The sequence below is a fragment of the Stomoxys calcitrans genome, chromosome 1, assembly GCF_963082655.1.
Source record: "Stomoxys calcitrans chromosome 1, idStoCalc2.1, whole genome shotgun sequence".
Lineage (NCBI taxonomy): Eukaryota > Metazoa > Arthropoda > Insecta > Diptera > Muscidae > Stomoxys > Stomoxys calcitrans.
Genome location: NC_081552.1, coordinates 160,935,635 through 160,962,474, shown reverse-complemented (window position 1 = coordinate 160,962,474; position 26,840 = coordinate 160,935,635). Strand labels below are relative to the sequence as shown.

Here is a 26,840-nt window from a genome sequence, read left to right as displayed (position 1 = left end):
TTAATCCTGTGCTATATATTTCGCTTGATTATTAAGGCTCTTTTGCAAGCACAGCAATATGACATTCCAATCACCCGAGGAAGAACTCCTGTGGTTTCTGGGTAAAATGTCACAGCCAGGATGGAAATGGCCATCAAGCAGAAGTGCACTGCCTCCTGAACACACAGCTGCTATGTTTTGTAAGTACAACAGTTCACTTAAACAAAATTTCAATTTAGAAGCAACTTACAAAACATTTGATATTTCACTGCAATTTTTAAGACTCAAACAAAAGTTTTAGGCTTTACTCATAGAAAATCTGCGGACAAAAGCAAATCTGCTGTCAATAGCAAAAACAATACGGTACAAAAGCTGTTCCTCAATGGAATGTTCATGGGCAAATTTATTTATTTTCTTCATAAATGAGTAGTACAATAAGCCTCCAGGTCCAAAATATTAATGTACTATTAAATAGAAATAAATCCGAGTATTAATCTTATCAATTACTTAAACTAAATGAAAATTAATAAAAAGTAATCAATAATCGTCGAGACTCCCCAGCCATGCAACATAAAAGTTTAACTTATAAAGATTCTAGTAGTTGTCACCATAGACTACTCACTTACTTTAATTGGCTATGACAGAACATTTGTCCCATTAGCCGAAAGAAGAATAGCGTTCCAAGCGCCTCGATCTTATGTGCTCATTCTAAAATCTCTGACACCAAGTTTCGAGGTGTCTCCCCCCACTCGATGTTTCCATCGGACTTTTGGTCGTCCCGGTTTGTGTGTATCACCGACATCAAAAGACTACTTTGCTGGAGCTTCTTCATCCGTTCTGACAGCATGATCTAACCAATGCAACTGTTGTATTTTAATACATGTAACTATGCTATCGTCGTCATACAGTTTGTGATTCATACGACGCCCATATTCTCCATTAACGCAAACTGGTCCATATATTTTACGAAGAATCTATCTCTCAAACACGCCAAGCTCTGCCTCGTCTGCTTTCACAAGTACCAATGCCTGGGAACCATATCACAACACGAGGAACCACAGAAACCCCTGAAATTTTATGAAATTGCTAAAAGAGCCTCCTAAGAAGCGTTTCACATAACTATGTCTTTAGACGGCGGTTATGAAAGACATATCGCACTATAGAGTTTACATTCATTTCTAGTTTGTTCAGAATAGTTACCAAAGTTACCAAAGTTCCTGGTATATTCTCGAGGCAGTAAAGAACTTGAGACAATAAAAAAGAATATGGCAGCAATAGCCTAACGTGAAAAGGTAAATAAGCAAAAGTTGAATAAATTAAAAGTTCAGTTTACTATCCAAGACAATATCCAAGCATCTGTGGGGCTTCACTATTTCAATCTCATCGTTGCCCATGAAGCAATTATGATTAAGTAAAAAACGGTCAGTTGGGCCAAAGAGAACAGCCTTAGTTTTAGAGGGATTGGCCACTAAATGATTTGAAGTGCACTAACGAAGAGATTGCTCCAAACAATAATTGATATCACTCTTGAAAATATCACGACTAAAACAACTTCCAATAAATAGAGGAAACACATCAACAGCATATATAAATGACTTGCAAATTCTCGAGTTCGTCGTTTATAGACAAGTCGTTTATAATAATAATAAATAATTAAGGACAAATGACTTATCCTTGTGGAGCTCCCAATTGCAGATAGAGCAATTCACCATTCAGAGCTACAAACTGAGACCTTCCACTCAAGTAACATAACACAAGTCTACAAGCAGTCTTTGAAAAATTATACTCATTTAAAAGTTTAAACACTGTGCTACCATAATTCATAGAGTTGAAAGCTTTCGATAAACCAGGGAAATTAGTGTGCACAACTTGCCTTTGTTAATGTTATCCTGGATAGAATCTGTAAGTTCAAGTAATAAAGTCGTTGTGTTATACCTAAAGCAAAAGGCATACTGAGACGCATAGATCAGATTACACGTAGACTTCAAAATCTGAATCTTGAGGAGGTGCTCACCAACTTTCGACGGAGCCGGCAATATGGAGATTGGTCAATATCATGAGACCCGTTAATGTCTCGATTTGGGGATAGGAACAATACGAGCCTTCTTCCAGACACTAGCGAAAGTTGAAGTCATAAAGATGCAATTTATTAACTCCAAGATAAAATGAGATATTTGAGTTTGGCAATGTTGATGTGTTTATTGTTCTTAGCATTGAAGATATGGGAATAGTAGAAAGTAAGGCTTTCTTCTCTCTTCCTGCGCTAAGAAGAGTTAAAGGGCTTACTGAGCCCTGTTTCAAAACAAAAGCGTGCTCTACACCATACTCAACAGTTGTTAGGTATGTAGGGCACCTTAATCAGTTTGACAAAGGTGCGGATAAAGATAAATGGCGTATTAGAATTCATGATCCACTAACCAGTCAAATTGTTTTGAAAACTAACACACACTTGCTTAAATTTTATAAGATCTTTGCTATGCTATTCTTTGAATAGAAAGCATTAAATATGATCTCGAGCTGGAAGATGTTCGAAAAATCACTAAAAGTAAATATTAATTTAATAAAACGCACCGTATTTTCGTCAACTTCTACAACACCAGACTTCACATTGTTCAAAGCTACCACAACCTCATCAATTCGTTCAAATCGGAAAGAAAACGAATTTTCTGATTCAAAGACATTATCTAAGTTCACGTTATCCCAATCATAAGAATCTCCAACAAAGTAATTGTTCATCTCGTTCATATCTTCATCGACACAAAAAGCACAAGTACCAATACATTCTGAGCCACGAAGATTGCCCCATAAAGCCGTAATAGTTTCTCTTTTCAATAACAGTTTATCTTTTCCCTACGAATCACCCCTGTAGCACGATTTCTATATCTGCAATAAGTCTTCCAATTCCTTTGTGAACGGTCAGAAACAAAGGCAGAATAAATAAATCACAAAGACATATTCCCAGTGCGAAATCATCCAACGGAGTTTTCCGCAAATAACCCTTTTTGTCATAATAGTAACATATGTATATAAGTCCTTTGGAAGAAAACTTAGGTAGTTACACTTGGCATCTACATCAGTTGAATTCTTAATAGCGTCAGAGACATATTCGTTGAGTCAAGAAAGTAATCCATTCCAGTCAATGTTTCTAAAGTCTTTAAATTGAATAATGTCTGGCATGTGATCAAGTTTCACATTTATAGAGGCAAATATAAGTGCATGATAAAATACGGATGAAGATTGCATTTGATCAGATACACAATCCAACGAAATATCGTTAACTAAGGAATAGTCAAGCAAGGATGTCAAACATGTCCCTAAGTTGAAATGATGGACTGAAGTCAAATTACGCCTAGAGAATAAATCACCGAAAGATTAGTATAAAGCGTCTTTCTCCTTCCTGTTAATATCCGCAATATTGTCATGATCGTCCAAAAAAACTATTTTAGGGGGTTGGGGCGGCCCCCAGTTATTTGGAGCCAGTTTTTAATATGAAATTCGTACTCTACTCCTGATACCTTTCATTTGAGTCCCATATTGTCTCGATCGGTCGACTTTTATTTTTGGGTAGTACTTTCGGGATAAGGGGGAGGGTCCGCCCCCTTCCGATATCAAAAAATTATATAGCCTATGTTTCCATCCAGGCCAACCCACACAATCTGTGAAAATTTTAAGGTAATCGGTTCATGCGTTTTTGATTCTATACGGAGCAAACAAACAAACACAAATTCAATTTTATATATAAGATACCAAACTTCTGTCAAACCAGCAAAAATTAAAGCTTCTATTGGAGCTCAAGAAGTCAAATCGGGAGATGGGTTTATATGGGAGCTATAGCAAGTTATAGACCAATTTGAACCATACTTGGCACAGTTGTTGCAAGTCATTACGGAGCACTACGTGCGAAATTTCAGCCAAATCGGACGGAATTGCCGATTGTAACAGCTCAAGAAGTCAAATCAGGAGCACAATTAATCAGGCATAGCATTTGCAAAAGCAGCCGGTTTCTTCAAATAAAAGAAATGATGGGGTTTCCCCATTTCTACGGCCAAGTTCGAACGTGGAAGATTCCTCTCCCTGTTATTTAATTGGGTATTCATTCCTAAAATCGTCAATGCACTAGAACCATACTAGCAGTTGTGAATTTCAATTAATGGCAAATAATGATTTATTGGCGTTATTGGCAAATAATGATTTCTACACAATTCTTTTGTGTATTCGACCTCACTTCAAATGTTGTAATTTTTGTGGAAGTTTGCCAAAAAATTGACATTTATTTTAGATTTCAATTATTGCAGAGAATATCACATTGTTTTAAGATTGCTTACCAAATGTTATATTTATAAATATTTTTTCTCAAATAAAATGACATACCAACATAACATGTGTATATTGAAACATAAGTATTTATCAACAATATTTACGTTCTACTTGTACAACCGTTGATTACCTTTATTATATACCCAAATAGCCGTGCAACGCTGTGCAACAAAAAAGGTCTTGGTCTAGGGAATTTGTTTATTTTGAACATAATTTTACATTTAAATGTATATTCCTTTAACTGAAGCCCACTGTTTTGAAGTATAATGTCACCTGTTTGAAAACTTTTAAGATCCTTATTAACCAATAACAATAAAAAAAAATAAGAAAAAAGAAAACTATTAAGAAATAATTTAGAAATTTTTCTTTTCCAGCATTCAACTTTTTAAAGTTGCTTAAATAAACAATCAAAAGTTTTAACAAAATGACCACCACGACTACGCATACAGGACCATATCCCTTTCATGAAATTTTTCATAACGAAATCGCAAAGTCACTGACCAATGTCCTCGATAGCCTTAGGAATTCTATCTTTGAAGTCTTGAATCGATACTGGGCTGTTGTCGTGCACCTTATCTTTCACGTGGCCCCAAAGGAAGAGGTCGCAAGAGGTTAAATCACAAGATCTCAATGTCCAATTGTGATCGCCTCTTCCAGAGATAACACGGCCCGGAAACTTTTGCCGTAAAAGAGATCAATAGATCAATCAATCAACATAACAATACCATTCAAATCCAACCATAACAAATCATGAATCAAAAAATTCTTAGTTTTGCGAACTCCGACTGCAAGTTGTTCACAATTTTTGTAGTGAATTCTAATAATTTCAATGCCTTGTTGAAGCGTGTATCGTGCAATTTTTAAAAATAATGTTACAATGTAACTGTCAAAGTGACAGCTACCGAAATACCGAGTGATTCAAAATAACACCTCTTATTGGAAAACCCTTTATGTTGTTAGTGGTACTGAAGACTATCCATTAAGATCTATATTGCAAAATACGACAATATCATTCTAGTATCATTTGAGAAATAACAAGTTAATTTTTATGAGTTAAGTTTTTCGGGTTAGCAGCATTGGTTGATAATTATATCCACATCTTTTCTGTAAAAGTGAAAAGTGTTCAGAATACTCTGCCATTTCATCATGGAGAAACGAGCAAAGACTGCAAATCGTTGAAATTGTTTACTAAAATTAGTAATAATTATTGCAAATGTTCGTCCAAATTGGACGAAGATTTACATGGGAGCTATATCCTAATAAACGATTTCTTCAAAGTTCAATAAGCTTTGTCTCTAGGCCAAAAAAGAAACCTCTGCCAAATTCGAAGACAATCGGATGAAAATTGCGACCTGTACTTTGTACACAGATTTCAATGCAAGAAAACTATTGCTTTGATAATTTTTACACCACGTAATGGATTTATTTCTACCAAATAACGCTTAATTCTGGTAAATGCGTACTTTATCAGTAAAGTGTGGCAGATTGGCCATACTTAGTTTCTTGCCACCATGTATTTGCTACCGAAAATTTCGCTTGAGGTGCATACTAGCCTTGGTAAGAATTGATCTCGAGCTCAGTTATTACGTATTACATTATAATTACATTATTTGCTAAAACTAGTCGATAACTGCACATGTTTTACGATTTATCGGTTAGATCGGTTTATCTAACTTTTGGAAACTATAATCGAATATTAAAAAAACGACCTTATTTGTTGCACAGTGTGAGTACAAATTTGTTTTTTTTTTTCATTTACAACTCAAATACTTCTACACAAATACACGCATTAACCATGAATACCTTTTAGTGTGACCATCTCATTTCGAATTAAATTTGTTTTTAAAACAGAAACGCGATTTCATTGGTAATGTTTAATGAAATAGTCATCAATAAAACATGTAACCTTGAAATATGAACAAAACATTTGCAAGTAATGTTACCATCCTTTATAATTAGTAATTTTAAATTTTATTTATACCTCTTTTACTTTTTTCCGCCAAAAGACATTCATAACATTCTCGTTTATCGCAAACAAAGGTAAAAACTGATGGAATAACAACCTTTTTTTTTAATTAATTGTATTTTGTTAAATTTCGGATGTTCTGTTTATTATTGGATGTTGACGTTAGGTTAGGTTTAAGTGACAGTCTGCCATCAGACACACTTACACGTTTTAATCCATTGTGATACCACAGGAACAGGAGAATGAAGATGCCTTCTAGTTCCTACGATTGAACAATCCCAGATCGCTTCAAAAAGCCCAATAACTTACGAATGCTCAAATCCGTTAAATCAGACAAGTTTTTGAAGAAATTACAACCTCAAGTGCCAGTTCGGGACACGCACAAAGCAGATGTTCTGTAGTCTCTTCTTCCTCAACGTCTTCACAGCTTCTGCAAAAGTCGTTACTTACAACTTTAGTCTGTCAGTCTGTTTCCCGATCAGACAGTGACTTTCATGACAGACACAATGACTGAAACGCCTGTTCTAGCTAGCGACAGTAAACGGAAGACCACATAGTTTTGAAATGTTCACAACTCTTTTGTGATCATCTATCATTCCTTGCCCTTCAGACCTGATCTTGAAGGCCTGGCTTACATGTCGCTAGAGGCATACCCACAAATTCTAGTTCCCCTGTAATGTGTAAACTCGTTCCTTGTCTCGCAAGCTCTTCAGCTCTACAGATGCTACTGTAGGTACCTTGATGATATTACAACTAAACCTTTTTTCGGTAGCCCACTTTGCCATCGTACGTAGAGCTTTCTTAAGCATATATCTAAGAGTGCTTGGAATCTAACAGCAATAGCCACGTGATCAGCAAATGCGACCACTTTTACACCCTTTCTTCCAGAGGCAATAATATATTGTTAAAGCTTGTATTCCAAAGTAGAGGGGACAGAACACCTTCTTGAGGCGTTCGTCTATTGACCCATCATTGTAGATCTACGGATCCCAAGCCTGCCGTAATGCATCCTTTCGTTTTAAATAAACTTTCTTATGGTTGTGTTGATGCCTATAAACTTTAGCTTCTTCTTGATAGAACTCGGTTTTACATTATTGAAAGCTCCTTCAATGTCAAGAAATGCTACCATTTTATATTTCTTGGCAATGAGAGAACCCACTGTGTAGTCAAGTAGATGGTGAAGAGCTGTTTCAGTAGATGATGCATCGCCAGGGCCTGGCGACTTAAATAAGTTGAAATATTCTATCGCCCAGAGGATTTTTGATTCATACACAATTTCCCCAACGACATCCGACGAATACATATCAGTGACCACCTCTTTTGGTGTGTATGTGTATCAACGAGTAGTTTTAGCGTTTCCTAACTACACATAGTATAGGATAGTTAACATTTGGGTTGTTTTATTTGCCAGTCTAGCGGATCCGCCAAATTATGTGTAAATAAAACGCTCTTCCCCCTAAATGTTTTGTACTTTACAGTTGGCAGCACTGACACCACATCCGAAATGATCAAATAGTAGCAAACCAAAAAATATGTCATTTTAATTTCGAATAAATATTTCTTGGAATTCATAAATGTGATTTTATTAAAATCCTAAGCAATCTGAAATATCATTTCAGAACGTTTAATCAGTGCACAAATATGTTGCATTCTTTCTCTTTCAGTTTTGTCGTTCAAATTGAATGGTGACACCAGATCTTTTCCATAAACGGCGATAAGATTATCCGCTTAGCTAAACGGTGATAGCATTTTTCACCATACAAACTAAGCGAGAAAATCCCGTTAGTGGGTAAATAAAACACACCTTTGTCGATTTTTTTATACGCACCACTGAAGGATGAAGGTATATCAATTTTTTCATTCCGTTTGCAACACATCGAAATGAAAATATTATTGATCGTCGTAAAAATCTAAGACGATCTAACCATGTCCGTTCGTCCGGCTGTCCATTGAAATCACGCTAAAGTCTTTAAAAATAGAGATATTGAGCTGAAACTTTGCGCAGCTTCTTTTTTTGTCCATTGGCAGTTAAGGTTAGATGATGAGCTATATGGGACTATATCTACACATAGACCGATCTACCAATTTAAGGTTTTAGGCTCATAAAAGCCACATTTATTATCCCATTTTGCTGAAATTTGGGGCAGTCAGCTGTGTTAGGCCACTCGACATCCTGCTTCAATTTGGCTCAGATAGATCCAGATTTGGATATAACTGCCATATAGACCGATCTCTCGATTTAAATTCTTGGGCATTTATTGTCCGATTTCGCTAAAATTTAATACAGTGATTTATGGTTCAAATCGGTCTATATTTGGATATAGCTGACAAAAAAAAACCAATATTTTGTTCCACAAAATAGAACAATGACTAACCATGTTTGAATATAGTTACTATGGGTGCATAAATAATGCATTTTTCACCGGATTATGATGAAAGGTGGTTTACATATATACACGAGGTAGTGGGTATCCAAAGTTCTGCCCGGCCGAACTTAACGACTTTTCACTTGTTTTTGGTTGAAAAATGCATTCATCATAATACCAAATTGAATTGCAGCCACTTCTTTTCCCACCTTTCTGGTAGCATACCGATTCCGTATCAAAAGTGAAGTAAATAACTTATCAAGGCAACTTCGGATAGCCTCTTCTGAAGTGAAGCGTATTCCAGTAAGAGCAAGACGTTGTACATCGATCATCGATCTTGATGTTGTTATTTGATTGCTTTCTTAAAACACTTCAGTACAGGTCTGTCTCCTGTAATCGTTTGTCCCTATTTCAACAGCTCATAATACGAAACACCCTACTGATTCCACAAAATACAGATCAATACTAAAATGTCAAGAGGATATCTCTATTCCTTTGCCTGCTATTATGTCGCAAATCGATATTTCGATGTACTGCAAAAGGAATGATTCGATTAGTATACCCCTCGTCTTGCGTCGGTGGGTATAAAAAAAATATACGCCTATTTACTGCCTTGCCTTGCATATCTATCAAAAGTATTTCGCTTTCATATATTTAAAGAGTAGTCTGAATTGCTGGACTTGATAATCAACCAATTGCGTTAACATTGTTCTCACGAACATTTTTTTTAAAGAACAGAGGAAACTTCTCTCCTATCTCTTATATCTGCTCGGTATATGTTTTAGCTCAATGATAAGAGAACTTCCTGTACGTAAAAGCTGTACCCTACGGTTTTACATAGAATAAAAAGTTTCTCTTTACTAAGTTTTGATATCTACATAAACTTCCATAGAAACTTAAAGTTGACTTTACTTAGTTTTTGCAATAAGCTAAAGAACATTTTGTGAAACATTTTAATGGTGAACAACATTAACACCCATTTTAAAATCAAACGTTTCTTAAAACATTGGTTTTTTTAGGAACCACTCGTTTTTTAAGTATAAAATGTGTGTTGTTCTTCAAGAGTTAAAGGGAAAGAAAGTTAAGGTTAATCAAATAATACTCAAGTCAATATATTGTACTTCTCCGGTCCAAATGAATTACCTAGCAAACACGAAATGAATATATTTGTGTAATTATAGAAAAATTGGAAATCTCGTTTCAAAACCTCCCCATTTCAATTATTTTTTATTTTTTTTTTAATTTTGTTCATATTTCATAAATAATAATGGTACAATTGAAAACAATGAACATCATATTAATTAGTAGTCATTATAAAACAATTCAAAAAGAGATGGTTTACCTTAACTCCTTTTACTACGAAGCTCTTGAATTAGTCTGATCTGTCATTACGTTATCATTCATAAAACCTGCAAATCCACAGCTAACACATCTGCTGGACGCATTCCACCATTCGACAATTACTATTGTGAGTAATAATTCCATCGTAAGAGAACTGATCAAAATCAGGAAATAAAATCCATTTTCGTTATTTCACAAATCGTGTTTATGTGCACCGTACTTGTTCCGAAATGCAACGAAAATGTTCACATGCAATTACATATGTATTATATAGACACACCTTTCTTAACATTAATAAATGTAATTTTTTTTTGCAAGAAATCACACTTTTCACACGATTCAATACACATAAATTTATAAAAGATAAATAAAGGTAATACTTACTCCCATTTACCGACACATTTTCCCCTAAAATACTTTTCTGTTTTATCTAACTTTTATTGATTTAAATTGAGAACCGTTGTTTGAACCAAAAACAATAATTATCTTGCTTATACAATGTTAAAATAACTTTTTAAATTCTAGATGTATATTTCGTATTCGATAACCTTTTATAAAGTGCTGCATTTTTGTACCCTCCACAATATTTTGAATGACGGGATCATAAATTTTCCCATTTCATTTGCAACGCATCAAAATATTCATCCAATTTTTGTTCAAATCAGACTATATCGCAATTTAATTATGAAACTATAACAGACTGCGTATATACAAAAAATGCAGCTACAAAAAATTGTTTGTTTACCTGAATTGCCATATTTAGCGGATTTGGAACGAAGAACTTTAAATGTTTTGAAAATATCGTGCTTTCGGGAGCAGGCATACGGATGGACGGGCAGAGGTCTCCAGATTAACTCATGAAGTCATGGCGATAAGTTTTGTTCACACAAAATTTGATTTCAAAATTTAAGCTGGATATGTTTTGATTTTAAGCATAAACTAATGTGGAATGCAGTAAAGACCCGATTAGAGGCGTTAAAAGGACGTTGTTGTTATGTATCTCTAATATCTTTAATACAGGGTGTCAAAGTTACCACTTTCCAACTTTCAAGGAGAATCGATTTGCATGATTAGGACTCTGGAGAAAGAGCGAGATCTCTATAGAAACGTGTATATGAACATTGTACACTGAAAAAATGTTGGCCCAAAATTTAAGGTTTTTCGTTATTCGTAGGATTTTGGCAATGAGAACGAGTCAAAGAACCAAAACTTTAAAATAAAGATGCTATATTTAAATTAAATTTCTTATGTATTAACGGACATGAACATCCGTTTAAAATTTTGATCGCTGATTGATTCCTAATTACTTCATTGATGACTATTCAATTATTCTTTTTTTAAACTTAGCATCCAAAACTCTAAAAATTAAATTTTTAAAGACGCTCCTGATCATCTTTAAATTAAGTTTGCTAATCTTTGGTTCAAATCTTTAAAATTAGGACAAAACTTTTGTCAGTGCTGTTCCTACCGTTAAACCATCCAGATATCTTAAAAAAACCCAACAACTTTCGAATGTTCACATCCGCTAAATCAGCCAAGTTCTTAAAGAAATGAGGACCTGAAGTAAAACTTCTGCCAGTATGGCGGGACACATACACAGCAGATGTTCTATAGTCTCTTTCTCCTTGACGTCCTCACAGCTACTGCAAAACTCGTTACTTGCAACCTTCACATACAGTGTGGATTACATATTGCCTGAGCCGCTTTTTGATAAAAAGTACTATACCATTATTCCTGATAGAACCGATTGGAACTACAGTATTCCTGGTAACAGAAGATACATAGACTTCTATACAAATGGTTCCATAGACGACCAAATTATGTGGCCTAATCTAGTATTGAAGGGGTCTACCGCTTTGCTGTCGCTATCTAAAACAGACGTCTCAGTCATGACGGATACAATGACTGAGATGTCTGTTTTAGATAGCGACAGCAAAGCGGTAGACCCCTTCAAGTCTAGATTAGGCCACATAATTTGGTCGTCTATGGAACCATTTGTATAGAATTCTATGTATCTTCTATTACCAGGAATATTGTAGTACTATCGGTTCTATCAGGAACAATGGTATAGTACTTTTTATCAAAAAGCGGCTCAGGCAATAAGTAATCCACACTGTATGTAATATCGGGCATTGTATAAAGGATAACACAGTGACCTTAGCCGCCGCATGGCCGAAGAGAAAGTCCCACAGTCTCACAGCATTGGCCGCAGCAATTTGTCTAGCCACAATGTCCAGAGGCATAAGATGTAGCATTAAATTCAGATGGTGTCGTCCTCAGTGCGGCTGTGATGCACTTACAGGCCATCCTTTGGATCCGGCTGAGTATTGAACAGTAGGTGGACTTTTGAAGCGCCATCCTCCAGACCACAACACCATATAGCATTAACGTGCATGACACGCGATTTAAAGCCCCCAACTTTTACCAATGGCTCTCTTGCAGGTGTAAAGGGCAAGAGTTGCCTTTCTTGCTCTTTCCAAAATGTTAAATTTGAAGCTCAAATTCCCGTCCAGTGCTTTCAGTAAATGGAACATTCTCTCCAAGGAGAAGGTGCCCCTGTAGGCATCTTGTGTCTCCTGCTGAAAATAACTACTTCTGTCTTGTACGAATTTACGCCTTTCGGTAGCCCACTACGCTGTCGCACGTAGAGCTTCCTGAAGTATCACTACAAGAGTGCTGGGAACATTTCCCCCAACTGCAATAGCAACGTCATCAGAGACAATAATATATTGTTAATGGTTATATTTCAGAGTAGAGGAGACAGTACATCTCCTGGAAGCGTTCCTCTGCTGACCCATCTTTTTAGATCAACCGTAATATGTCTTGTAGTAAGTAAGTTATTAATTAACGTTCTTGCTGTAGTGACGATGTCTAAAAACTCCAGCTCCTTTATGGTTGTCGTCGATTTCACTTTATTGAAAGCACCTCCAATGACAAGAAATGCTTCCATTGTAGGCGACTAGAGCTGATTCAGTGCACTTGCTCAGCCTGTATGAATGCTGTTGCCGAGACAGGCGATCTCCAAGGATCTTTGCCTTAAGATATGTTTCTATCAACCTCTATAGAGTTTTCAGCATAAAAGCTAACAGACTAATAGGACGAAAATCATTCGAACTTCTCCATATCTGGTGATGTGCATTAGCATCACTTCCTATAATGAAGCAGAGCGCAACTTATGCGGGCATCTCTAAATCGTGTACCATATATAGAAAAGCCAGCCAATATTGAGACTTATTAATTTCAAGCCTGGCTACTACTGAACTTCATTGCTTAGCGACGGAAGAAGAAAAATATTTAGGCTACTCTTTGCAAGAATACAAACTCTGTACCTCCCATTTCCCATACCCATGAGCAGTTTAAATCCATGAATTCTTATACCACGAACCATCCCTTCACAAACATATGGTTCCTGATAAGAACCACGTTAACGAAATATGAATAGTTTAATTTTAGCCATCAAAGCATTATCTTTTATTTCCATTTTCATAAAGCGGAGGTATAAAGAAAAGTTTAAAGAGCTAATTTGACCAATATGGAAAATTTGTTACTAAAGCTTCACACTGACAAAAAACTTTTTAAACTGAATTAAAACATGGAATATTTCCAACGATTGCATGTCTCGTCATATCCTAGCAACAAATGGGGTCGTGACAGCCAAATACTAAAAAAAAACTAAATTTTCAAGTAGTGCTATTTTCACTGTCAAAACCCAAGTACTACGACATATTTTATTGCACATATGTGAAAATAACTTTTATTTTGTATCACTTCCTCTACAAAACCCAAAAAGAATCATGGAAATATCTCTATTCTATCCTATTTTACGTATTCGGCAACATAAAAATTAGTTATTCGAAAAAATAGAATTTTCCAAATTGTTTTGTTGTCGTCAACATTAAACATGAAAAGCTAGCGCTTTATTTAACTATTTTAAAGGGACTTTTCGTACCTTTCCAACGATGTATAAAACATTTCCAAACTCGGAATCTATCTACTCTAAATACCATCTAGACTTCACTAAACTCGTTGTAAAAATCACTATTTGCGAAATGTACCCTTATATGGGAACCTCATTAATATATTAATCGATTCGTCCATAGTTGGAAATTTACCGAGCCGAGAAAATGTGGCTTCCCGAGCAAAAATACCAAAAATCGAGGGCATGGGACCTACACTCAAAGTTGAACAGCTGTTAATAGGTCTAATAAAACTCCTCGTTCCAAATTTCAGCCAAATCGGATAAAAAATAGGCATTTTTTAAGTTTTAAATCTTTAATTTGGAGATAAGTCTTTATGGCTGCTATCTCAAAATATGGGACTGTTTGGATCATATATAGCGTAGAAACTATTGATAAAAAAGATATTTTCAAATTTCATCAAGACATTATTCTTTTTATACCCACAGCCGAAATATGGGGGTATATTCATTTTGTCATTTCGTTTGCAACACATCGAAATATCCATTTTCGACCCCATAAAGTATATATATATTATTGATCGTTGTAAAAATCTAAGACGATTTAGCCATGTCCGTCCGTCTCTCTGTTGAAATCACGCTACAGCTTTTAAAAATAGAGATATTGAGCTGAAACTTTGCGCAGATTCTGTTTTTGTCCATAGGCAGTTCAAGTTCGAATATGGGCTATATCTTGGTATAGCCCCCATATAGACCGATCTGCCGGTTTAAGGTCTTAGGCCCACAAAAGCCACATTTTTTATCCGTTTTGCTGACATTTGGGACAGTGAGTTCCGTTGGTCCTTTTTTAATTTAGTTCAAATCGGTCCAGATTTGAATATAGCTGCCATAAAGACCGATCTCTCGATTTAAGGCCTTGAGTCCATAAAAGGCGCATTTATTGTCCGATTTCGCTGAAATTTAGGACAGTGGATTCTATTAGGGTCTTCGATATCATTTTTCAATTTGGTTCAAATCGATCCAGATTTGGATATAGCTGCGATATATACCGATCTGCCGATTCAAGATTTTGGGCCCATAAATGGCGCATTTATTGTCCGATTTCGCTAAATTTTGACACAGCGACTTATGTTAGGCTTTTCGACATTCGTGTCCTTTATGGTTCAGATCGGTCTTTATTTGGATAAAGCAAACAAAAAGTCCAGTATTTGAACAGTATTGAACAGTGACATATATTTATTAGACCATTCAATGTCCGTACCGACTTTGGTCCAAATCATATTTCGATATAGCTGCTGTGGGATAAGCTGCTAAGTTATGCATTTTTCTATTTAACTATTCACATCTCATATATGCATGTTTTTTTTAGATCTCGTCAAGCTCTTTCCCCAGAGTCCTAAATCGTGCAAATCGGATCAAAAGATAAAAGTTATAGCCCCTTAAAAGTTGAAGAAATGGAAAGTGCTCCACTTTGAAACCCTATATATCACCCTGTATTAAAGATATAGACCAACAAAACTATTTTTCTGAAATCCCAGTCCTCCTCTACAAATGTATAGAACATTTTTTTTAACGCTCAGCTCAACAGACAGATAAAAAGTTGTGGACTTATTGCCAATTTATTCATCATTTGGCCAATGTGCGAAGCAATACTGAGCTCTAGCGTTTTGTGAAAAACAATACTTAGGTGCAGCCGAGAACTTATCGTGGTAACAAAACTAACAGAGATTCACTGCCAAAGCCAGTAATTTTTTGCCGATTGATTCGTTGGCCAGTTCTTCAAAGTTCCTCCTAAAATCAATAGATTTCGATGAATTGACAAACACCACGCTGTGACAAAAAGCAACTACCAAATTACGATTTCGTTTACTGAGGTTTCCGGAACTGGATTATTAAAAGGAAATATATGCCTCTATTTGGTTATACAACTTGTTCGTGAGCCACTCTTTATAATGGGTTCTTTCAATATGACTATATTGATGCTCACAATGACTATGAAGGTTTGACACTATTATCTAATGATACATATAACTCCGAAAACTTAAGGCTCTCAACATAGACAAATGAAAGTAGGGAAGATAAATGAGGTTGGCGAAGTGGTATTGAACCCAAGTTAAAAAGGTACTTTTTGTGGTCAAAATGTACCATTTTTACTCTTATTGGCCGTAACTTCCTCTAATATCTTAAAAAAATCGTTCAAAGACATTACAGTGGGGAAAAGTGGAGAATACAAATAAAAAGTACTGTGTACCTTGGTCACGAAAATTCCTTTAAATAAAGTAGGAATACTTATCTCATGTTTATGAGTGCAATCAGATTCAAGTTTTCAGTTCATTGAAAGAGGTTGTCCTTGTCATGCCGAGTCTCGAACAATATTTTGAGATGGCTTCCATATAGACCGAAAATTAGGAAGTTTGACCCCTTCAAGACACATAGAGCGATTAGAGCCCATAGATTAGATTACTTTTAAATAAGAAAAAATAATAAACAAAGTCCGATCCAAGGATCCCGATTTCGATACTCATGTTCCAAGTATTTTTTACACAGGCTCACATTCCGATATATCCACCATATACTTGATCAATTTTTTAGTTTGCGTTTTTGTGACTGGCGGGGGTTCCGCGATACTTTTGATGTTTAAAAAGTATCGAAAAAAGTACCAAAGTATCAAAATTGTCATCCCTGAATGAAAGTATATACTCTTTAAACACATTTGTTGTATAAATACATAATTAGATTTCGAAAGAGTACATACATACATTCATTTTTAACGGAATCAACATGTCTTACAGACTATTGCTAATCTACCCACATCCTGCAAATTTGAATATCCTTAGATTTAATTGTACACATATCAATTTTTATAAATTATATGCATTAAATTAATTCCTACGAATGAACAAAGAAACATATTTTATATGTTAACCAAGGGCCCTCTAAACAATCCTATAGTATACGTGTAGTTATGTGATCAATCATCCTGATTTTGGGATAATTACTTACACAATGTAGTTTAATAATGCACTGTTAGCTGAGGAATTGCACCATAATTTTTTAAACTAACCCCTTCCCCATTCTATAAACCCTGAACAAACCCCTTTAAACTAAATGCATGACAAGGCGCAACATTATTTTGCATATTTAGTTCTATTTCATTTTTGAGCACTCCCATCTTTATAAGTCTGAAAATGTTTTTGAATCCACCATCTATTAATCCTTGATGTTCCCTCATTACATTTTAGGTGACCGGCAATTGATGCAGTCATTAGTGTTCGATGCACGTGTCACAGAATGGTTCTCGAAAAATACAAGTTTCAACTCCAAAGATGATAAGGGGTAAGTAACGCTTTTAGGGAAAAATATGCACTTCGTCACAATTTCCACCAACAAGTCAAAAAATACATATACTATTTAATTAAATCTGGCAAAATGTTTATATAAGAGTTTCTACCAGAAACACACAATTTTTTTTATTGTTTTATTGATATATGCTATATATGCAGAACACGAAAATTATTATTATTATTATTACTATAAAAATCGTAGAAAGAGGGACGAGTATCATAATTAAAAAAAAACAAGTAAGAGCGTGCTAAGTTCGGCCGGGCCGAATCTTATATACCCTCCACCATGGATCGCATTTGTAGTTCTATGTGCGGTATCTCTTTTTAGGCAAACAAAGAATATTGAATAAGAACTGTTATGTTATTGAACCTATGTCAAGTTATAGTCCGATTCGGGCCATAAATGAATGCTGAACATTGTAGAAGTCATTGTGTAATATTTCAGCTGATTCGGATAAGAATTGCGCCTTGTAGGGGCTCAAGAAGCAAAATCGGGAGATTGGTTTATATGGGAGCTGTTTCAAGCTATTGATCGATTCAGACCATAATAAACACGTATGTTAAGGGCATGAGAGAAGCCGTTGTACAAAATTTCTGCCAAATCGGATGACAATTGCGCCCTCTAGAGGCTCAAGAAGTCAAGATCCTGGATCGGTTTATATGGCAGCTATATCAGGTTATGTACCGATTTTCGCCATACTTAGTACATTTATTGAAAGTCATAACAAAACACTACGTGCAAAATTTCAGTCAAATCGGTCAAGTCAAGATCCAAGATCGGTTTATATGACAGCTATATCAAAACATGGGCCGATATGGTCTATTTACAATCCTAACCGACCTACACTAATAAGAAGTATTTGTGCAAAATTTCAAGCGGCTAGCTTTACTCTTTCGAAAGTTAGCGTGCTTTCGACAGACAGACGGAAAGACGGACGAACATGGCTAGATCGACATAAAATGTCACGACGATCAAGAATATATATACTTTGTGGGGTCTCACACGAATATTTCGAGTAGTTACAAACAGAATGACGAAATTAGTATATATCCCCATCCTATGGTGGAGGGTATAAAAATTCGTCTGATGAGATTAATTTCACCTTTAACTTGTGGCTTGTTCTGCCACACTGTGACTTTTGTAATTTGGTGTCTTCATTAATGCACAATCCTCTATATGATGTTGTCCGATAGTGTGATGTACACCTAATTGTTTATTCACCCTTGAGCTTGAATTGACTATACCAATTGACTATGTCATGAGTAGTGTTGCCGCTTTTGGTAAATTCCTACCAAAATTAGTAGGTTTTTATTCTCTAGTTAGGTTGGTAGGCTGACCTCAATTTTTGGTAGGGTTTTCCAACATATAAATACCAAGTTCATTATTTAAAAAATCGCCGAGGATAAGTCAAAATTATTTTACTTCTTGTCGATTCTGTGTATTAGTAAAAAGTGCAGAATAAAACCAAGATGTCGAGCCAAATACTGTTACAAGGGGTCTCACTGCTTTAAATTTTATTAAAAAGAACACAAGTTCTCATATTGACTGTGTTGTTGTTTTAGTAGTTGTCGGGGCTATATAGACCTTGTCCATACTCAGATATTGAGGGGTCCATGCAACTAAATATAAAATGCGTTAAAGCGCATTTCTGGGCTCAACCCATTAAATCGGGAGATCCCCTATAAAAACTCAGCACGATTATTCATTGAAATCGGAGCAAAAATACGACTTTTATGAACTCAAGATTTCTTTTTCGGAGATCAATACAAAGGGTGCTATATCATGATATAGGCCTTCTTTGAACTTTAGGGTGTAGAACGATTTCAACAAATTGTCGGACATGTCTAGATCGTCTATGAATAGACGATCTAGTAAATACAAATACTTTGTAGGGTTGAAAATGTATATTTGATGTCTTGCAAATCGAATGACAAAATAGCCAACTCTTCGATGGTGGATATAAAAACATATACCGCATTCTTGGCTTGTAGAACATTTATTAGGGTTTGGTCTGATTTAGTAGGATATTTCTTATATTTTGGTAGGAACTAATTTTCTTGAGTGGCAACACTGGGCATGAGTATTACGGTTTAATAAAATAGTTCGATAAAGTTAGTTAAAACCAACTGTTTTTTGGCATAATAAACATTTTAAAAAAATATTGTTTAAGGTAGTCCAGGCCGAAATCTCTACCAGGAATCGACATTTTTTTGATGATGAATAAGAGTGTATGTTCGAACCCACACAAAAAATTCACATCCAAATTTTCATTCATTCCAAAAAATTACCGACGATTTCGAATCGTATTTGAGATGCTTGGTTCTGATATTCTCAATTTAGTGCCAATAGTGAACTTCTTTCATACATTTTTGTCATGTTTTCCTTGAGTCATTTTGAAATCTAAATGGACATTAATAGTCATTCTTGAAAAGGCCGAAAAAGGCAGTTGCTGAAGCAAAACGACACGATCTTATATATGACGATAAGAATGAATGAAATTCTGTCCTACTCTATGCTCTTTGGACATCGTGGCTACAAAGAAAAAAATCACGAAAATTTTTTCAATTAAAAATTTTTATGTTTTCAACTTAAAAATTAATTGAATTAATCATTTTTTAATTGAATCCCGTTTTTATACCCTCCACCATAAGATGGGGGGTATACTAATTTCGTCATTCTGTTTGTAACTACTCGAAATATTCGTCTGAGACCCCATAAAGTATATATATTCTTGATCGTCGTGAAATTTTATGTCGATCTAGCCATGTCCGTCCGTCTGTCCGTCCGTCTGTCCGTCCGTCCGCCCGTCCGTCCGTCTGTCTGTCGAAAGCACGCTAACTTCCGAAGGAGTAAAGCTAGCCGCTTGAAATTTTGCACAAATACATCTTATTAGTGTAGGTCGGTTGGTATTGCAAATGGGCCATATCGGTCCATGTTTTGATATAGCTGCCATATAAACCGATCTTGGGTCTTGACTTCTTGAGCCTCTAGAGTGCGCAATTCTTATCCGATTGGAATGAAATTTTGCACGGCGTGTTTTGTTATGATATCCAGCAACTGTGCCAAGTATGGTTCAAATCGGTCCATAACCTGGTATAGCTGCCATATAAACCGATCTTGGGTCTTGAATTCTTGAGCCTCTATAGTGCGCAATTCTTATCCGATTGAAATGAAATTTTGCACGACGTGTTTTGTTATTATATCCAACAACTGTGCCAAGTATGGTTCAAATCGGTCCATAACCTGATATAGCTGCCATATAAACCGATCTTGGGTCTTGACTTCTTGAGCCTCTAGAGTGCGCAATTCTTATCCGATTGGAATAGAATTTCGCACGACGTGTTTTGTTATGATATCCAACAACTGTGCCAAGTAGGGTTCAAATCGGTCCATAACCTGATATAGCTGCCATATAAACCGATCTTGGGTCTTGACTTCTTGAGCCTCTAGAGGGCACAATTCTTATCCGATTTGAATGAGTTTTTGCACGAAGTATTTCGTCATGATATCCAACAACTGTGCCATGTATGGTTGAAATCGGTTCATAACCTGATATAGCTGTCATCTAAACAGATCTGGGGATTTGACTTCTTGAGCTTCTAGAGGGCGCAATTCCTATCCGATTTGGCTGAAATTTTGCATGACGTATTTTATTTATACTTTCAACAACTGTATCAAATAAGGTTCAAATCGGTTCATAACCTGATATAGCTGCCATATAAACCGATCTGGGATCTTGACTTCTTGACCCCTAGAGGTCGCAATTATTATCCGATATGCCTGAAATTTTGTACGATGGATCCTCTCATGACCATCAACAAACGTGTTTATTATGTTCTGAATCGGTCTATAGCCCGATACAGGTCCCATATAAATCGTTCTCTCTATTTTACTTCGTGAGCCCCAATGGGCGCAATTCTTATACGAATTGGCTGAAATTTTACACAGGTCTCCAAAATATAATTTAATTGTGGTCCGAACCGGACCATATCTTGATATCGTTTTAATAGCAGAGCAACTCTTTTCTTATATCCTTTTTAGCCTAAGAAGAGATGCCGGGAAAGCAACTCGACAAATGCGATTTATGGTGGAGGGTATATAAGATTCGGCCCGGCCGAACTTAGCACGCTTTTACTTGTTTTCAATTACGATAGTGATTGAATTTTTTTTTCGTTTTTAATTAAAAATTAATTTGATTCAATCATTATTTAAATTGAATCTGAAATTTTTTCAATTACGGTAGTGATTGAAATTTGCAATTTTCAATTAAATAATTGATGGATTCAAACATTGTTTTAATTGAATCTTAAAAATTTTTATATATAAATGTGATTGATTTATATATTTTATTTTATAAAGGGAAAACAGCTGTTTTCATTCATTCATTCAAACGAATCGACTGACCAAAAAAAATTTAGTGGTCTGGGCAGTAAGTTTTTTGCAATCATTATTTAATTGAACTGGAAACTATTTTCGACTCAACAAGACTGTTATGATTGTCCGTTTCTATATACAGAAAAAAAACCCCCCAATCTGTCTTTTGACTATCTTTTTTAATTTGTAGACGCAATTCTTATTTATGATGAAAATATGTATATTAATGGCATAACGGCTTTTTAAGCATCGACCAAATTATAACATATTCTATATAAATGTGTGTTTGTTGGGTTAACTTCACCGATGTAATAAAAATATATTAATTACTGTTAGTCTATATCGATAGCTATACCTTAACTCGCCCCGCTAGTCTTTGTTTTATCATTCGGAAAACAATATTTTCCGTTGTATTTTAAGGAGTGTTCATGAACCCAAACATAATCCTCAAATTCGTGTTCCAGGAATTTTTGTGAACCATGTTGCATCGAAATTGAAGGTGCACTTTTCGCAAAAATGTTAATATAACATTTGCATATTTTCAATTAAATTTTCAATTGATTCAATTAAAAAATCAATTGGATATTCCGGAAATTTCAATCAATTTTATAACCACTACCGAAGGATGGGAATATATTCATTTTGTCATTCCGTTTGCAGCACATCGAAATATCCATTTCCAACCTTATAAAGTAAATATATTAGTGATCGTCTTAAAAATCTAGACCGATCTCTCGATTTAAAATCTTGGGCCCATGAAACGCGCATTTATTGTCCGATTTTGCCAAAATTTGAAACAGTGAGTTGTTTTAGGCCCTTCAACATCTTTCTTTAATTTGGCCCAGATGGGTCCTGATATGAAAATAGCTGCTATATAGACCGATCTCTCGATTTAAAGAAATGGTCCCATAAAAAGCGCATTTATTTTCCAATGTCGCCGAAATTTGGGACAGTGAGCTGTGTTAGGCCCTTCGAAATATTTCTGCAAATTGGCCAAATCCGGTTGGATTGGGCTCAAGGTGTGCGCTACCGTGGAGAGAGCGGAACTTAAAAGGTACTTCGAAAGCAGCAGCTAATAAAGCATCTTAGGAGGAATCGTTCACACCGCAAATGTCCAGTGTCCTGAGGAAAGTTCAACTGCTTTCTCAACTGTCCCTGGACGCGTAAAGAAACTCATTATGACAAGATCGAATAATTCGTGTAACGATGAACTCCTGGCGGACTTAGAAGACGAGGCTAACGCAACAGTGGTGGAAATTCTGAATTCTTACTACGGTGCGGTTTCTGCAGATTAATCTGTACCATTGTAAGGCGTCTTCGGCGACACTCAAGGCCTTTCTGATGGCAGGAATATTTGACGTGGTTCTTATCCAGTAACCATGGATTTGTGAACTAGGTATTCCTGAATTTAAACAACTCAAGGATGCATGGCATGAGAGACACAGAGCCTGTATTCTTTCAAAGGGTAGTCTATGTGTTTTTCTTCTTCCGTCGCTAAGCACTGAAGATTCAATAGCAGGCAGCCTTGAAATTAATAAGTCTCATTACTGGCCCGCTTCCATACATGTGGAACACGATTCAGAGATGCCTTAAGTTGATGGTTGAAGACGCTTCTAAAGACACTCAATGTAGGAAATGATGCTAATGCACATCACTAGACACAGGGAAGTTCGGATATAAACGAAAGGGGTGAGCTGCTTATCGAATATATTATAAGTTGCAATCTGACGATTTGTAATAAAGGGAATAAACCGACCTTTACTACAAGGAACAAGCAGGAGATACTAGATGTTACCTTTGTAACGGAAAATCTAAGCGAAAGGATATCCAACTGGGAAGTGTTGAATGAACACAGCTTCTCTGATCGTCGATATATTAGTTTCAGCCATGGCGCAAATGCTGCAGAAGTGGTCCCTCGGCTAAACAGACGAAAGGCGGATTGGGATAGATTTTTGCACACTCTGCACGTATATCCCTTCTAGACCATTAAAAGAAGCGGAAACAGCGGAGGACATAGACATAATGGTCAAGCGGATCACGAAGGACCTGAATGACAGCATGTCCTAGTGCTAAGCCAATGGGTAAACAGCGACCGCCATGGTGGACTCCTTAACTGGTTGGTCTAAGGAAGGACTGAAGGAATTTGTTCAACAGAGCGATAGCCACAAGATTGAGACATCTATAAGGCTGAGCTAAGAACATACAAGGGTGAGCTGAGAAAGGCTCAGAACAAATCCTGGGTGGAATTCTGCAGCTCCGTGGAGGATACATTTAAGGCCTGAAAACTATTTCGGTGGGATATATTCAGAAATCAGAGAATGCATGGACAATGTCTAGTGAGGAAACACCATAACTTCTCGTTGATACACATTTCCTGGGAAACTCTCCAATGAACAACGTAGCTCTAGAATAGGTTGTCACTGGTATGCATTCGTCGGAGGTTATTGGGGAAATTATGTCTAAGCCGAAAATCCTTTAGGCGATAAAAAGTTTCGGCTCCTTTAAGTCACCAGGCCCTGATGATGTATCACCGCTTGAATTACAAGCTGTGTCCGACAGATTGGCTCCTTGATTAGGAAGATATACTCTGCTTGCATTTGCATGTCGTATATACCTGTAGGATGTAGGGACACAAAGGTCATATTCATTCCAAAAGCAGGAAAACCGTACCATACGAAAGCGAAAAATTCGCGTCCTATTAGTGTGTCCTCCTTCATGCTGAAGACTTTTGAGAGGTTGATAGAAACATATCTTAGGGCAAAAATGCCTGGAGATCGCCTGTATTGGCAACAGCATGTATATAGTAAGGGCAAGTTCACTAAAACAGCCCTTCACGACCTAGTCGGCTACATAGAGGGTTCTCTCGCTAGCATTTCTTGACATCGAGGGTGCATTATTGAAAATAATGTAAAACCGACGTCAACCATGAAGGAACTGCAGTTTCTAGGCATCAACACTACCGTAGGAAAGTTTGTTAATAACTTACTTACTAAAATATATACTGCGCAGATCTTAAACAAGTAAAAGCGTGCTAAGTTCGGCCGGGCCGAATCTTATATACCCTCCACCATGGATCGCATTTGTCGAGTTCTTTTCCCGGCATCTCTTCTTATGCAAAAAAGGATATAAGAAAAGAGTTGCTCTGCTATTAAAACGATATCAAGATATGGTTCGGTTCGGCCCACAATTAAATTATATGTTGGAGACCTGCATAAAATGTCAGCCAATTCGTATAAGAATTGCGCCCATTGGGGCTCACGAAATAAAATAGAGAGAACGATTTATATGGGATCTGTATCGGGCTATAGACCGATTCAGACCATAATAAACACGTTTGTTGATGGTTATGAGAGGATCCGTCGTACAAAATTTCAGGCATATCGGATAATAATTGCGACCTCTAGGGGTCAAGAAGTCAAGATCCCAGATCGGTTTATATGGCAGCTATATCAGGTTATGAACCGATTTGAACCTTATTTGACACAGTTGTTGAAAGTAAAAATAAAATACGTCATGCAAAATTTCAGCCAAATCGGATAGGAATTGCGCCCTCTAGAAGCTCAAGAAATCAAATCCCCAGATCTGTTTATATGACAGCTATATCAGATTATGGACCGATTTGAACCATACTTGGCACAGTTGTTGGATATCATAACGAAATACTTCGTGCAAAAATTCATTCAAATCGGATAAGAATTGTGCCCTCTAGAGGCTCAAGAAGTCAAGACCCAAGATCGGTTTATATGGCAGCTATATCAGGTTATGGACCGATTTAAACCATACTTGGCAAGGTTGTTGGGTATCATAACAAAACATGTCGTGCGAAATTCCATTCCATTCGGATAAGAATTGCGCCCTCTAGAGGCTCAAGAAGTCAAGACCCAAGATCGGTTTATATGGCAGCTATATCAGGTTATAGACCGATTTAAACCATACTTGGCACAGTTGTTGGATATAATAACAAAACACGTCGTGGAAAATTTCATTCCAATCGGATAAGAATTGCGCACTCTAGAGGCTCACGAAGTCAAGACCCAAGATCGGTTTATATGGCAGCTATATCAGGTTATGAACCGATTTGAACCATACTTGGCACAGTTGTTGGATATCATAACAAAACACGTCGTGCAAAATTTCATTCTGATCGGATAAGAATTGCGCACGCTAGAGGCTCAAGAAATCAAGACCCAAGATCGGTTTATATGGCAGCTATATCAGGTTATGGACCGATTTGAACTATAATTGGCACAGTTGTTGGATATCATAACAAAACACGTCGTGCAAAATTTCATTCTAATCGGATAAGAATTGCGCACTCTAGAGGCTCAAGAAGTCAAGACCCAAGATCGGTTTATATGGCAGCTATATCAAAACATGGACCGATATGGCCCATTTACAATACCAACCGACCTACACCAATGAGAAGTATTTGTGCAAAATTTCAAGCGGCTAGCTTTACTCCTTCGGAAGTTAGCGTGCTTTCGACAGACAGACGGACGGACGGACGGACAGACGGACGGACATGGCTAGATCGACATAAAATTTCACGACGATCAAGAATATATATACTTTATGGGGTCTCAGACGAATATTTCGAGTAGTTACAAACAGAATGACGAAATTAGTATACCCCCCATCTTATGGTGGAGGGTATAAATATGGGTCAGCAGAGGCACACCTCCAGGTTTACTGTCTCCTCTAGTCTGAAATATAGCTATTAAGAACATACATATTATTGTCTCTGGAAGAAAAATGTGTAAAAGTGGTCGCGTATGCTGATGACGTTGCTATTGCTGTTGGGGGAAATGTTTCCAGCACTTTTGTACAGATACTTCAGGAAGCTCTGCGTGCGACAGCGAAGGGGGCTACCGAAAGGCGTGAATTTGTGCAGCAGGAGATACAAAGTACCTACAGTGGCACCTGTCTCCTTGGGGGGAGAGAACGTTCCATTAGCTAAAAGCGCAAAATACCTGGGTGTTCTTCTGGATAGGAAGTTGAACTTCAAATCAAAAATTTTGGAAGGCCAAGAAAGGCAACATTGCCCTATTAACCTACAAGTGAGCTATTAGCAAAAGTTGGGGGTATAAACCTCGTGCCATGCACTGGGTATATACCATGACTGAATACAATTTTTTCTTGCGAAGTGCACTATCTGTCAACGCGTTTTGGTTGTGTATGTGTATTATAGTTAAGAACTATAACACACACAAACAATGAAAAATGGCGCGAACTAGTG

General features: G+C 36.5%; 1 protein-coding gene across 5 annotated transcripts in view; it reads left to right on the top strand.

Annotated features, from left to right (window-relative positions):
* Positions 1 to 26,840, top strand: part of LOC106089140 (voltage-dependent calcium channel subunit alpha-2/delta-3) — a 172,083-nt gene that overhangs the window by 75,652 nt on the left and 69,591 nt on the right. For 3 of the 5 annotated variants that reach the window (XM_013254920.1, XM_013254918.2, XM_013254916.2), the window contains 3 exons: positions 37 to 179; positions 10,052 to 10,096; positions 17,128 to 17,221. In XM_013254920.1, the coding sequence (XP_013110374.1) occupies positions 37 to 179; positions 10,052 to 10,096; positions 17,128 to 17,221 (282 nt within the window). The remainder of the gene's footprint in view (positions 1 to 36; positions 180 to 10,051; positions 10,097 to 17,127; positions 17,222 to 26,840) is intronic. The other 2 variants (XM_013254919.2, XM_013254917.2) reach the window with 1 other exon arrangement.